The sequence below is a fragment of the Trichoplusia ni genome, chromosome 12 (assembly GCF_003590095.1).
Source record: "Trichoplusia ni isolate ovarian cell line Hi5 chromosome 12, tn1, whole genome shotgun sequence".
Lineage (NCBI taxonomy): Eukaryota > Metazoa > Arthropoda > Insecta > Lepidoptera > Noctuidae > Trichoplusia > Trichoplusia ni.
The window spans coordinates 3,766,145-3,781,535 of record NC_039489.1 but is presented as its reverse complement, the minus strand read 5'-3'; the positions used below and the strand labels follow the sequence as shown (position 1 = coordinate 3,781,535).

The 15,391-nt window shown below is 36.2% G+C and overlaps 1 protein-coding gene across 2 annotated transcripts in view; it reads right to left on the bottom strand.

Moving 5' to 3' along the window:
* LOC113499511 (aspartic and glutamic acid-rich protein-like) overlaps positions 1–12,685 on the bottom strand; it is a 29,874-nt gene extending 17,189 nt beyond the window's left edge. For both annotated transcript variants that reach the window (XM_026880016.1, XM_026880015.1), the window contains exon 1: positions 12,544–12,685. In XM_026880016.1, the coding sequence (XP_026735817.1) occupies positions 12,544–12,595 (52 nt within the window). In that variant the 5' untranslated portion in view covers positions 12,596–12,685. The remainder of the gene's footprint in view (positions 1–12,543) is intronic.
* Between the last annotated feature and the right edge of the window lie 2,706 nt (positions 12,686–15,391).

The following is a 15,391-nucleotide window of genomic DNA, read 5'->3' as shown; positions in this document are numbered from 1 at the left end:
CCCAGGTAACTGGGTTGAGGAAGTCAGATAGGCAGTCGCTCCTTGTAAAACACTGGTACTTAGCTGAATCCGGCTAGATTGAAAGCCGACCCCAACATAGTTGGAAGAAGGCTAAGCCGATGAATTATGGGCAGAGTCTTAGCCCTTATTAAGCAAATATCATACAAGTATTCATTGTTTCATACGATATAAAATGTTATCAATCCCTATCAGACAGCTAAAGCTTATCACACGTAGGTACTTGTTTGATAAAGCAAATAAAATACATCAAATAATTTGGAACCATATTGATACTGCCGAGAAATAAATATTATCTCTTTGATCAATAACGCTACTATCATATTTTTGTACAGTATAGCATAGAGATATTATTGCCAATGTGAAAGAGCTACTAATAATTTGGTAAGTGTATCCATCTCGCTTCTACAATGACAATGTTCAAATGTTTTAAAGCCATGTAGTTGCAGGAGTGAAAAAGAGACATTACTAGACTGTTTGTAGTGCGCCATCTTTCTTCCACAATTGCACCATTTCAAAACCTTGGCTAGTTTGTATAATTTCATGAGTAAGCAGATAGTTTAGGTACATATCCACAGGTCATCACGCCAAACCCATTGAGTGCAGCTATCGCGAGTTCGATCCCAGCGGAAGAGCATTTCTGTTATCCACGACCGCTTGTTATGAGTATTTATGCTCCGTAAAAGTGCCTTGAATATATGTGAAACCAAGACAAGGATTATGATGATTTTAAAAAAAACTATAATAATAACTATTACTCAAAACTTTACTGCATCAATTAGCAACAATGGCTGCAGTTTATCACCTAATGACCGTTTGATCTACTGTTACATACTTCAAACTGTATTTATGTTTATTGTAATTAATCTCCTCGAGTGTGACCGATAAGAACAATGCTAAATACATAAATAATGATAATTTGTTGAGTATTCGGCGTCAGATTCTGTCACATGCATTCAGTAGACACAACATTATTCCATCATTGACATAAAGCGCAAATTTCAATAAATCAACACAATATTTCGTAATCCATTACTGGCCATAGGATTTTTCTAAATTACAGTCTATCACTCAATGGGAGTGGACTGGTCACATCACGCGAATGCAGCCTGACCGTTGGCCAGAAATCGTCACACTCGTTACTGGACGCCAGAGGAAGGACATCGTCGACGAGGTCGTAAGCGACAAAGATGGTGAGTGGTGATAGAGAGGTTTGGAATCGAAAATGGGAGCACTTTGCCCAGCTGTGGGATCTAAAACAGGCTATATAAAAAAAAAACTATTAATCACTCGCATCTGCGTTATTAAATCCATGTGCCAATTCAACCATGTTTACACGTCGTAAATAGGCATTATGAAAAGTCTATTAAGAAAAAGGACTATAACATCTAGAATTATAAATCTTAAACGTAGGTAATAAGGTTGTAATAAAGGCGCTTTTGAAATTGTATCTGTCACTTTGTTACCTACTCCACACGGCAAAGATTACACGAGACTTAGAGCGACTAATGATGACTTAACATTGTGTTAAAAGGCTTATACTGTAAACTCCAAAAGTAGGACTGATATTGGAACTGACTGTGAAAATAAGACTGGGCCCCAATTCTGCTATTTACAATGGCCGATGAATGATTAAAAATTGGCTAAAAATATCATTTTTCGTATTCTCTTAAGCATTTTTTCCTACATTATAATTCTAAATTCAGTACGGGACGGCACACTCAAGCTCAATACAATGAATTTCCAATTATTATGTTGGCAAAATGCTTAAGAGAATAGGGATCATTTCAAATTTAATCCAATTGCCATTCATTCATCAGCCATTTTATATCAGCAGTATCGGGGCCCAGGTCAAGTGCGACACTAAAGGTTGCCTACAGAGGATGTATGGATGTAATAATGATGGTCAACCATCAAATTAATTATAGTAAGGCAGGTTCTCTGAAGTATGCATGTTTAAGTATTTATACTCCATTTAATTCGTACCCAAACCGTCTGAGTATTAACCTAAGATGTCGGCTTATCACGAACCGTTATCAGAGTGCAGTTAAGTCAACTACTTGCGCTTCCGAATGCTTGTTTACTGTCTGAGTGATTATGTATCATCTCATCAAATATGAGAAATGAGGATCGAACATTTTAGTCGGCTTGATTTTCAAAAATAGGTCTAATTGCTTTGAAAATAAGAGTTCTGGCTATTGTTAGTGAAATAGTGTCTTAGGATTAGCTCTTGTTAGAATTAACAACCCTTGTAACAAATGTAACAAAGTTTATAAATTTGTCTGCACAAGTGTTAACTTTCGTCTAATTCATCCTACCTACTTAATCCAAAAATAATCGAAGGAGTTCTTGATAGGAACTCCTTCCTATCAAGAAAGAAGGTTGTATTACACAGGCACAGTCAGAAGCTAAAGCTATAACAATCTGTGTTTGTCACTGCGATATCATTTAACAGAATCGTCTCATTATCTTAACTGCTTATTTATTTTGATAGAATGGGAAAACACAGATGCGTCGTGGGTGTTAATGTACACTGTATTTTGCTTTTATATCGCTTACTTTGTTCTGCGGTAGGTAGAAATGTTTCTTTCTCTTTTTAAAGGGATGGTATAATTATGTCATTATTATAACGGTGTAAAAGTGAATGTGTTTTTACGGAATTAAGTGAGTTTGTGAAAAGGGTCTTAAATCATGGGTTGACTGTTTCGTGGCAAGGCAAGGCAACTGGCAAGGCACTCCACTGGTACTCTTAAATATATTATGTTCTCACAAATGCACATCATTGTTTAAACTTTTATTTAAGTTTGATATTAACGTGTCAGGCTTAAAAGACACCGTTGCGATTTTTAACAGATACCAGGAATAAACAAACACCTGTAGACATTGACAATCTGACAAACTTTATCGTTTACAGACGCTCGTATGTAAATGACAGACGTCACGTGACTTTCTGAAATGAAATGTCATTCTTGTGACTGCCTACTTGTGTATGCCTTTACTGAAGCCAACGTTTTTAGACATGTAACTTAGCTTAGAGATTCAGAGCTTAATCTTTGACTGTTACACCGGACACACGTATTGTACTGATCAGGCTAGTATTTTTTTCAGTAAAATTTTATAATTCGTGATGTTAAATTTCTGTGCGAGTGACTTGAATGTTTGTGAAACCCCCCGGGATACAAGGATAAATTACATTTGTAAGAAAAGCTTTAAAACTTCAGCTCTAAGCTTCAACTTTAAGGAGTATCTCCCTATACCACATAATATACAATAGTATTACATATTATTACATACTTTCTTAGTACAGAAATCGATCTCACAACCCATCGCAAACTCTAATTAATTCGCATGCAAAATTTCTCTGAACTAACGATCTTAATTCTCCATCAATTGATTCGACGGAAAATTATTTCTTGCTTACATCAAGTTAATCTTTAGACTCAGATAACGAGGATTAACTAGCAAGCGCGGGGTCACGGGGTCAAACTGCAGCGCACGGCTAATTGGGAGACCTCGCTCATTAATTAAGGAAAGTTCTGATAGTATATGTATGCGAATCGTGTGCTGTGTCGCATTGTGTAATTGTAACATGTACGTTGAAGTTGAGTAATGTCTCAATGTTGCAATTTCAAGTAGACAAGTTGTACTATGTTTGTCACTTCATAAAATTGGCTAAGCAGATGTGTCAGGCAAGCTTTAGTTATATATGTTGTCAGCACAGTAAGATGGATCCAAAGAAAGCTTAGAAAAAGATCGGGAAAAAGATCGGTTCTTCTCCGTAGGAATGGCGTTTTAGAAAAACAAATTGGTTGGGTGAAAAAAATTCTACAGTTTTCTATAACAAATTTATGAGTGGTGTAAGCTTCGGAGTATTTTTTGTTAGGCGGCAACAGAGGTACAACCTCAGATTGTGAACATTTCAGATGTCTAACTGTAACAGTTCATGAGACACAGCCTGCTGAAGGGCAGACAGACACACAGCCGCCTCGTGTGAGATCAGCTTCAAGTATCTAATCACAAATTATTTATCATTTTACAATGAAAGTATGATAAGTACCTTTCAGTTCTTTCTCGAACACATAGTGAAGGGAAATGATCTTGAATTTACATTTACATTCTATCACGTGAGATAGATTAGGATATATCTCTAGACATTGATTCGAGAACAAGCGATTATGTTTCATAAAGGATGTATATTTATTGCGTAGAAGCCGAGTGGTGTGGGATTCCCCATTCTAACATACCACCATCTCTGTGACATTATGACTTACGTTATAAGACTTGGCTCTACGTAGATATAACTATGCTTTTCTGATGTTTCAAGCGATACTCCAAACATTTCTTTGTGTCTGTTATTGTTTGTACCGAATAAATGCTTTATCTATCTTACCTATCTAACATCGTGATCCTACTAATATTATAAACGCGAAAGTTTGGATGTATGGATTTTTAGATGTTTGTTCCTTTATTACGTGAAAACCACTGAACGGATTTAGACAAAACTTGTTACACAGATAGTTTACAACCAGGATTAACACAGGCTCAGGATACTGTTTCTCCGTGAAATCATTTTCGATTTTTAGCGCTCGGGCCCGGGGGGAAATAGCTACTTTTATATGATTTACGTTTCTTTTGTCATACATATATTTCTATTAAATTATTTACTCTATAATACTATAAACAAATACCACCAAAAATAATTAAGAATAGAAATTGAGGGAACAGTTAATATGGAGGTGAATTTGAAGGGTGGTTTACCTTTTCCAATTATTTTTCTCAGTGTCGCGATTCCGACTTCCTCTTGATTAATTTTGTAGTTGTTTTAGCAGTTAATTAATATGATTTGGTTTAACCATACAATAGTTTCTGCTTAGTTACGAGTTCTAAACAAGTGTGTAATGATTCATTTTATATCTTAAAATGGCTTGTGGTTTAGTGACTAACGTCAAACTCATTCAGTTATTAATACCTCTTATAAGTCGTTCTTCTGACTAGTCTAACTACCAAAATAGTTAGAACAAAACAATGTGTTACGTGTGTGTGTATTTGTGCGCAAAAATGGCTGGATCGATTCGATAAAATTTTGGTATGGCGATAGCTGACATCATTAATGCAACTCAGAGGCATATAAGCCATCCAGACGTTTGAAACGACCACACATACATACAAGTGCTGCGACAGTCCTACATGTTACAATTTTGACAAGGTACTGGGGTCAAAACTTAAAAGTCCATCATTTTAATATATTTTAGGTCAAATGTTGGGCCATTCTTATTTATAGCAGTCTTATTTTCAATGGGACAATTCCAGTGTCCAAATAATCGTCTGAAAATCATCGTTTTGTTCAAATTACATAGATTATCGTCATGGCTTTGGATAAGTCGATAGATATTGGAGACTTGAGTTATTACATGTTATAAAGAACTGCAGCTAATGAAGAAATTGTTATTGAGACTAATAAAAAGAAACGGGAAGACCACAAACTTCACAATTTAAATACCACTTTAGCCTAAATACACTTTAGCCTCTGCTTGGTATAGGTTAATCTTCGGTCTTTTTAATGCTAAACATGACAAAAATATGAAGAAATAACCTCCGTCATAATAATTTCCGCTGTTTCTGCTAAAACACAGATCCGTATCAAACCAATCGGAGTCAAGCTTTATATCTAGCAATAAAAGACTTATCGCCAAATCTATGAGCGATATAATATCTTTGAACTTATTTGTCGGAATGTTAAAATATGACGATGACGTCACAATAACTCCTTCCCCTCGGACCTCTGCCGAACTCAGTCGTGTTTTTTTGTTTCGCTTATTTTTGAAATTTTAAATAAATTTGCAACAGTAAATAAGTGTGAAAAAATAGGAGCGCAGAACTACCGAAGAGCTTATCGTACAATCGGCGCCAGCGCACACAAATATACATCAACGACGAGTGTATACTGCCGAGACCCGTGTTTGTACGTGTGAGTACCTGGGGTCAACGTTATAGTGGCCACCGCTAGATTTGTACTAAATCGTCGATACGTGCCCAGGTTATTAGACCCCTGTTAAAACTGGTCTTGCATTTAAGGCAAAGGAGTTTATTTATTTACCGCCTACAAATTGCTGCGGCCCTAGTACATTTCTGTCATTATGTCAGTTCGTCGATCGCCCCCCCCTACACTCCTCAATGCTCCTACGCCGCCTGTGTCGCAAAAGTCGCCGATTACGCAGAGCACTGACGCGGAAGCGACTATTGGAAACAACGTTTCGGTGTCGCTGTCTGAACCAAATCTACATCAACTTGCCATGAATGTTACGGAGCGAAAAAAACGCAAGTTTGATGGTGATGACATAAATAGTTTTATGTGTACACTAAAAAAAATGTTCGACACTCTTTCGAATGAGCAAGATAAACGCTTTCAAGATTTGCTGGTTTCTGTCAATAGTCTTCGGGAACAGAATGCCGAATTAACTAAATCTGTCGAGACAATGTCTCATAAATATGATGAAATTTTATCTCGCATTAAATTACTGGAAGACGCAAAAAAGGAGGATAAAAAATACATTAATTCATTGGAGCAGAAGATTGACACTTTAGAACGTAAAACACGGGCATCAGGAATTGAAATTCGCAATATCCCTAAAACGAAACCTGACAGGAATGAAACCAAGTCTGAACTCTGCCTAATAGCACAACAAATGGGTAAAACACTCAATATTGATATTAAGGAATCGGATATCAAGGATATTTATCGTACAACGGCCAAGGACTCTTCAAATCCGATAATTACTGAATTTACCTCTGTACTGATGAAAGAAAAGGTGCTGTCTGCAGTAAAAGATTTCAATAAAACCAAGCAAAAGGGTGAAAAATTAAATACAACACATTTCATTAAAACTGATACCTTGAAACCTGTCTTCGTTGCTGAAACTCTGACGCAAAAAACACAGAAAATTTTCTATTTGGCTCGGGCTTTTCAAAAGGAATATGGGTATGATTTTTGCTGGACTTCGAGAGGAATAGTTTACCTTCGTAAAAGCACCGGCCGGGCACAGATTAAAATTGAAACTGAAGCGGATTTGGAAAAGTTAAAAAATGTCAAATGACTAGTTTCTAAGTATATTTTTTGGACTTTCTGTAAAGGAAGTGTTTCACACATAGTAACTTTTGCATGCGCTCTTTTTTATTTTTATGTTTATTTGCCACTAATATATAATTACTACAACTCTAGTTTAAATTGCACGCAATACATTTATACACTATCATATTACATCAATTCGCTTACTTATGAATGCTATATTTTTCTTATTTCTCTTAACTCACGTAAAACATTTTCCAGCCCAAAACTACTAAAATATTTTGATTTATTGTCCTCTTTTATAGACGAATATATTTCCTTTTTATTTAAAATTCAATAGTCAAGGTGATTTACCTGATGATCTGGATAATTACAACGTCTCAAAAAGTTTCGAGTGCAACTTAGAGGACTGTAGTCGACTGATGCCCAATACTGTATCCGGTCTTACTATACTTACACAGAACATAAGAAGTATTAATTCGAATTTACCAGGATTTGAAGTTTTACTGACTCGAATTAAACTAGATTTAGATATACTTATATTAACCGAATGTTGGTTATCTTGTGCGCCCATCATTCCGAGCCTACAAGGTTACCAGGTATTTTCTACGAAAAATAACGTGTTACAAAATGACGGTGTAGTTGTGTACAGTAGGGAAGGACTTGCGATCACGGTGGAAGAACCTTCCATTGCAGAAGCTAATGGCCTACTGATTAGGATAGGAAGCGATATTGCCATCATCGCTATATACCGATCCCCTTCCTATACAAATCTAGACCATTTTTGTAACTCTTTGAATAATACTTTGGAACAAATAAAACAGTTTAAAACTATCGCTGTAATAGGGGATATAAATATTGCTATAAATTCGGACAAACCCCACCGTAATATAGATCAATACTTGACGCTGGCGGCCTATCACTCACTGCTACCAGCCCACTCCTATGTCACTCGGGAAGCCAGTGGAACTTGTCTTGATCATGTGTTATTAAAAACAAAATATCTGGCAACTACGTTAGTTGTTCATACCACACTGACTGATCACAAACCGGTGTTGTTATCCCTATACAAAAAACAAACACGTAATTATTCTGTAAAAACTATAAATAAAATAAATTTCGAACAAGTTAAACTTGACATAGCTAAAATTGACTTTACTCCCATATACGAATCTTCAGATCCAGATTATTCTTTAAATTACTTTATTGATTCTGTGACAACGGCTATAGACAAGAATACTCAATCAATATCCTTAGCAGGGCGAAAGAAAATTATAAAGCCGTGGATAACTCCGGGTTTGATGCGTTGCATGCGAAACAGGGACCGTTTACATTACAAACTTAAGAAATCTCCTAATAACGAAATCCTCAGAATCACGTATACACGCTACAGAAATTACTGTAATTTAATATTAAGGAAAGTTAAAAGAGCATATGAAAAAGATCAAATATCTAATGCAGGAAATGATAATAAAAAAATATGGCAGGCAATCAAATTAATTACAAACACCGCTAAAACAAACCCGGCTCCAATCGATTTATTAAAATTGGCTCCTACTCCACAAGAGTCTGTACAGTTAGTTAACAGTTACTTCGTCAATGTTGGCAAAAAATTGGCAGAAAATATTTCCAGGAGTAGCAGGCTCACTAATAACGCTTCCAATATTTTTTCTAGGACATCATATTCTTTTGTACTGACGGAAATTGAGCATAATGAAGTCATTAATATAATTTCAAGTCTAAAAAACGATTGCGCTGTTGGATGGGATAGGATCTCGAACAGATTCCTCAAACAGTTTAGGGACTTTTTAGTAGCCCCTTTGACATTTTTATTTAATCATTGTTTTAGCGAGGGAGTTTTCCCAAATAAACTCAAGAAGTCTTTAATTGTTCCCATTCACAAGGGTGGTGACAGGGATCGTGTCACTAACTACAGGCCAATTTCCCTGCTCTCTTCTATTGCCAAAATTCTAGAAAAACTTATTAATACTAGGTTAGTAAATTATTTGGAATCCCACAATCTGCTATCTAAAAATCAGTATGGCTTTCGTCGCTCTAAGTCCACCTCTGATGCAGTCCATGCTGTCACGGAATATATAGCTATAAATTTAGATGACAGAAGAAAGTGCTTGGCTATTTTTCTGGACTTGGCCAAAGCTTTTGACACGGTCTCTGTCCCCATGCTTCTGAATAAGCTCGAATCGTTTGGAATTAGAGACAAACAGTTGGATTTGTTTACAAGCTATCTGACAAATCGATGTCAGGCTACAATAATAGGAAATTACGTAAGCGCCGATTTGCCAGTAACTTTTGGAGTTCCGCAAGGTAGCGTTTTAGGGCCTACTTTATTCTTGATGTATATTAATGATCTGTGCCAAAAAAATATCACCCAGGGTCAAGTTATATCGTACGCAGACGATACGGTAATCTTACTTTCAGCAAATACCTGGAAAGAGACATACGAAGCTGCTCAAAATGCACTTAACGTTATAACTACATGGCTCGCCGATAATGTCTTGACGTTAAATGCTGATAAGACGAAGTACATGACTTTTACCATTCGTAACCAAAGTAGATTTTCAGATGAACATGTTTTGGTAGCTCATAGTTGCGTGGAACCTAATTCTAATACCCAGAACTGTTGTTGCCCCAAAGTAAAACAAACTGAGCATATTAAATATCTCGGTTTAATTTTAGATAAAAATTTAAATTTTGCTAAATATATTGAGGTTTTAACTGGACGAATCCGCAAGCTTATAATAGTTTTTAAAACATTAAGATATGTAGCTGAACCCAAACTTGTAAAACAAGTGTATTTCGCACTATGCCAGTCGTTGCTTTCGTATTGTATCACTGTTTGGGGTGGTGCTCCGGCTACAATTATAAAACGCCTCGAAATCGCACAACGTGCTGTACTAAAGGTAAGCACTTTTCGCCCGTTCTTGTACCCTACAGCACTACTTTATAAAGACTGTGCAGTGCTTACAGTCAGACAATTGTTTATTTCGTCCCTAATATTGAAGCAACATCACGAATTGCCTTTTAATCCCCAAAACAATACGCAACGACGCAAAAATAGAGTATGTGAATATACAAAACAGTTTCACACAGCTTTCATCAGGAAGTTCTTTTGTGCGTTAGGTCCTTATTTGTATAATAAGATCAATAATATCCTTACAATCTATCCACTAAATAAAAACAAATGCAAAAAAACTGTTGAAGCTTGGTTACTAACTTTGCAATACAAAGATACTGAGGAGCTTTTGGCGGTTTTACGGTAATTTAAACGTACAAAGATAATCAATTAATAATTTAATAATAACAAATAATAATATATAAGGCAGAGAAATAGAAAAAAAATATATATATATACATAATAATATAAAATAAATACATTAAAATACGTAGTAAATAACAACAAGCTGGACAAGTCATTGTTTCGCGGGAATCAGTATTCATAAGTCTGATATGTAAACAATACACACCCTCTCACATACACACACGTTCACTACACCCATATACAAAGAGAGGCACTCTTACACACCATTTATTTCACATTTATTTCTAGTTTGATGTTTTTGTGTAAAATAGTGATAAGCTAGTTTAAATTCTGATGCTACGGGGAGTGGCGCCGTTTTGCTGAAATACAGGTCCTAACCTAGTTCGGCAGCGGATGCTATTATATATCTGAACCATTGTTTTCTTCTAGCTAATAATTAAGACAAACTTTGTAATATTTTTTGGGAAATAAATTATTTTATTATTTTATTATTAATAAAAATACATTAAAATTGACTTGTTATTTATTGTTCGAGTATCAGACCGTTTTATTTAGATATTACATGATTCATTCTTAGACCCTTGTTTTTACAATCAACTGCTATAGAGATATGCATAGAAACCTCAAAACGTGGACAAAATAAATTAGAAAAAGGTTGAAATACATTATATTGTTTGTGTTATTCTTGTTTAAATAACACTTTAATAGCACTACTTGCATACGCTATTGAAGACATAGAACATGACCAATAGAAGGAAGTAATGCTAAGTTACGAAAGCTTGGCATTATTAGGAGATGGTGATCAACTTTAGGGTACAAAGAAACGAGTTTTATTTTACGTTTCATTGTGAAGATTTTTCGAGTACTTTTAGGCCTCTTCTCCTTTAAATCATATGCTCAAATCATCTGGGCATCTTCAATCATCGTATTACACTTGACAGATGAGATGAAAGGTCGAATACCAAATGTAGGTTCTATCTGACCGCATGAAAGTTTATATTCGTGCGGTCACTTATGTAACTTAATTCAATGTTAGACAACTTCATAAGGATGAGAAGATTTAAGTGATTCCTTCCACAGCGCTCTTAATGTCAGAAGGACTCATGATCGTCTCATAGACTTACTTAGGCAGTGAGATGGATGTCCTAGGACATGTAGCTTGAGCCTTGAATGTTTTCGGAAACCCAAGCGATACAAGGAATATTAGTTAAAACTGAGAGTTTAAATAAAATGAGAGATTCTGTTTTATACTCTTCAGTCTACCATAAGCTTCCAACGCTGCAAGAATACTTTATAAGGAGGATGTAGGCCTCCAGATGGACTCTGACTTATTTGGGAGATTCATAGCATTAGGTTAATGTTGTTTGTGAATAATCAAAGTTCCTGCCAGCATCTGTTATAGTAGGTAGTATTACTGTAGTCGCATAAGAGTGACTCCATTTAACGCAATTTGGGCATGCTTCTGCGACTGCAATAATATCAATATTAAGGCAGGACCACTGGTCTCCTTCGCTTTCAAATTGGTCGTCTCTTCACAACTAGTCTTTTACATTGCTCTGTTTCGAGACAACATGAACAGTGCTTAACTGTTATTTTTGTATGATCACGATGATTGTTTATCACCAATTTCAGATAATATTAAGACGCTGTATCCGTCACTACACTATACGTTGAAAACAAGAAGAAACGATAAAAATAGTTTATGTAAAATAAGAAAAAAAATGGATTTCTATTTAACCACTCGTGTTTATCGGGATTAGGAAGCTAGTTTTGAGAGCCGCGAGTCCTGATTCGAACTATGCAATTCACGATCCCACTGCCGCGTTAGTCCATAATTGAGGAAGTTGGGTCCGAAACTAGTCAGGCAATCTGGTGTTTTGGAGTTCAAAGTATGAATCATCTCACACGAAAGGAACTATAAACATTTTAGGATTTCCTATGTGTCTTATCGGATTCCCTCTAGTCCGCCGGTCTTTTTGGATTAGGCCAAGCCAAAAAAAGAAGTAAACAAATATTTCGAACCATCAATAAAAACTTGTCCCTAGGACTTTCCCAAACTTAATCAGGACCGAATTATGTACACCAAAAAGAGATAACTACCTTATTTTTTACGAAGCGTGTCTGCACAAAATCCATAATGACAAACATAAAACGAGGTATCAATAAATTCAGTAATTACCTGAAACTGCGGCGCAAACTGTGAACAACACAACACACCACAATAATTTCATTTTGAATCACGTGAACATAACTTTAGTAAATATTCGAACGCAGTGGAGACGTGCGGCCGGCTCGCAATGTACTCGCGCACTAACTGTGACAACTGACAAATGTATTAGTGTAAACATGTTGATAAAGGTAAGCGCACGCGCACACTGAGGTGTAACACCAAATGGGACGACTTGGGACAGGTCGAGATATTTTTAGGTCTACAGATTGAACAAGGAGGTTGTTAGCTCAGTACATGAGTAAATGACTTATAATGAAGATCAAAAGGTTTTAATTTCAAGTAAACCCTTTTTCTGGCACATTTGAAATGTTAGTTTCGCGGTTCCAAAATCCATTTTTAATAGATAGGAAATGGAAAAAGCTATACTACATCACAAGAAAAGAATCTCAGAGAAGCACGGCGTGTTGTGAAGCATGTCTCCAACACCTGAAGCGATGACCACGCCCACTCCGTCATGGGTGTGCTGATAAAGAAGAAGAGGCTTAAGCTTAAAAAACTTACTTTTTGGCAGTCTTATTATAGTTTTTTGTAAAATGTAAAGAGCACACACTATAGAAGTACATTAAAGTATCGAGTGTAACTGGCGCATGCGCACCGGTGGTACCCTAATCCTTAGCGCTATCCGGCCACGTGTGTTGGCAGACAACCGTGTTTGCATCGCAAACGTGGAAATAAATATAAATAGCTGACATTTATAATATCGGGATGGATGGGGCTCGATCATAGTGTTTCATGTGAGACTAGTTTAAACCGCAACTTTCTTTACAAAATACTAGTTGTTGCCTACGACTCTGTCTGCGTGAACTTCAGTTTACAGCGTTCGATGGTCCCCGTTTCCATGGAAATACATCCCCTTAGTGATCTTATAGCTATTACATACCTTTTAAATTTTCCCTCGGGAACTATTACCAAAATCGAAATAAAATGTTCTTTTCCAATTCAATGGCTATATGCATGCCAAATTACATCTAAATCTGTTCAGCCATCCAAACATCCACTCTTCCACATTTATAATATTAGTAAGGATGGTGACGCAATGACGGTGGGATCTAGTATTGGTGAATACTGTGACTGTAGTATACGCTGTGGAGTTTGTTACCGTTTCTTCTTCACAGGCAGAGGAAGCGGTGAAGGGTGTGCGATACGGGGAGCTGTCTATGTGACAGAATAATTTGACGTTCAAAAAGTCCTATCTTGAATAAATGGTCTTTGTGTAATGATTTGATTTATTTTATAGAGACCATGAAGCAATATTGTGGCTATTAGAAGCCGTTGTACATCGAGTGGTTTACTTTTGTTAAGGTTTTCATCTTTTTTCTTAATTTAGTCTTTTTTTCTTCCTCTTATCCTTGGGGTCGTCTTACTACACAACGTCGTGCGTACGTCTGACTTCTAACTATACTCAAATCTATTAGTTAGACTAAACTCTGTTTACTTCCAGTATGACTACTCATATAATCAACTGCTTTCGTTACTTTCTCTAAAAAATATGTTCAAAAGGTATAACGCGTTATATACAGACAGACAGATTTTTTTAATCTTCTAACATGTCTTAAGTCGGATATAGTCTATAAATATTCCCCATCCTTTCCTGTTTAACTTACGTCCATAAAACTATTTCCATGTGATTATGTAAAACATGTGTTATTTGTCAATCAGCTGTTCATCTGTTTAATTTGAGATAACGTTTTTAGTCGAATGTATAATACTGCAGTAACGCAAGTTATACGCTGATATAATATAGCGGTCTATGGTGGGTATAGGATGCTCCTTAGAATTGTTGCCTATCTACGTCCTTCTGCTGGGTACAGGGCACTTCCTTGCCCATATAAGGGACTTTTGAGTATTTTTGGCAATTTTAGATTCCAATATTTGGATTCCAGGTTTCCTCATGATCTTTTCCTTCTCCATTTAAAAGTAATGTTAAAATAATTTAAGTTTCAAAAAGTCGTAATTGTACTTTGCCTGCGTCGGCATCAAACCTGCACCTAAGGCATACAAATCCAAGCATAGAACTAGCCTTTCGGCCGAGGCTGCTTGTTTTAAAAAGATTAGTTAGCAATGTGACACAAGGCACGAAGCCAGTCAGTAATACATTTATTTTTCATCTCCACTTTGGCTCAAGCCTCCTTTATTTAAGTCAAATAGTCACAACAGCAGGGATCTGAAGAGGATCCCCGCGGGGCCAAACCTTCTGAAGGTTTCCTACGACACGCATTTACTAAGAATATCCTGTCGGTTACACTTAAATGAGAAATTACCTTAACTTGTGTGCATCAGCGAATGTTATCGCTTTTTATGAAAACCTGTCTTTATCGATGTCCTGCGGTTATCAATATTCGCTGACGAATTTTACATATTGTATTTTTTTTTGTCTATTTTTACACTCGATGGACTTGGGTGAAATTTGAAGAAGCGATCACTTTGATTATTATAATGACCCGCATTTTTATGGAACGCTAATTAGTCTAATCTGTTTTTAAATTTTCTGATTCAAGAGCCATTGGTTGACCAATAAACAAACTATTGATCACAGAACATGGAGTCTGACATTTGGTAAAAAAATATTGTCTTGAAAAGATTTATAAATGGGCAATCCCTTCAACTTTCTGTCTTCAGAAAGTTTAATTTTCCTTTTTTTTAAAACGACTTCCACAATAAGGAATTTAATCCTTGTGTCGCGGGGGGTTTTACAAACATACCATTCACATGCAAAATGACACCCAGACTCAGAACAAGCATTCGTGGATCACACTTGAATGCTTGTCCTACGCGGGGATCTAACCTGCGATACGTT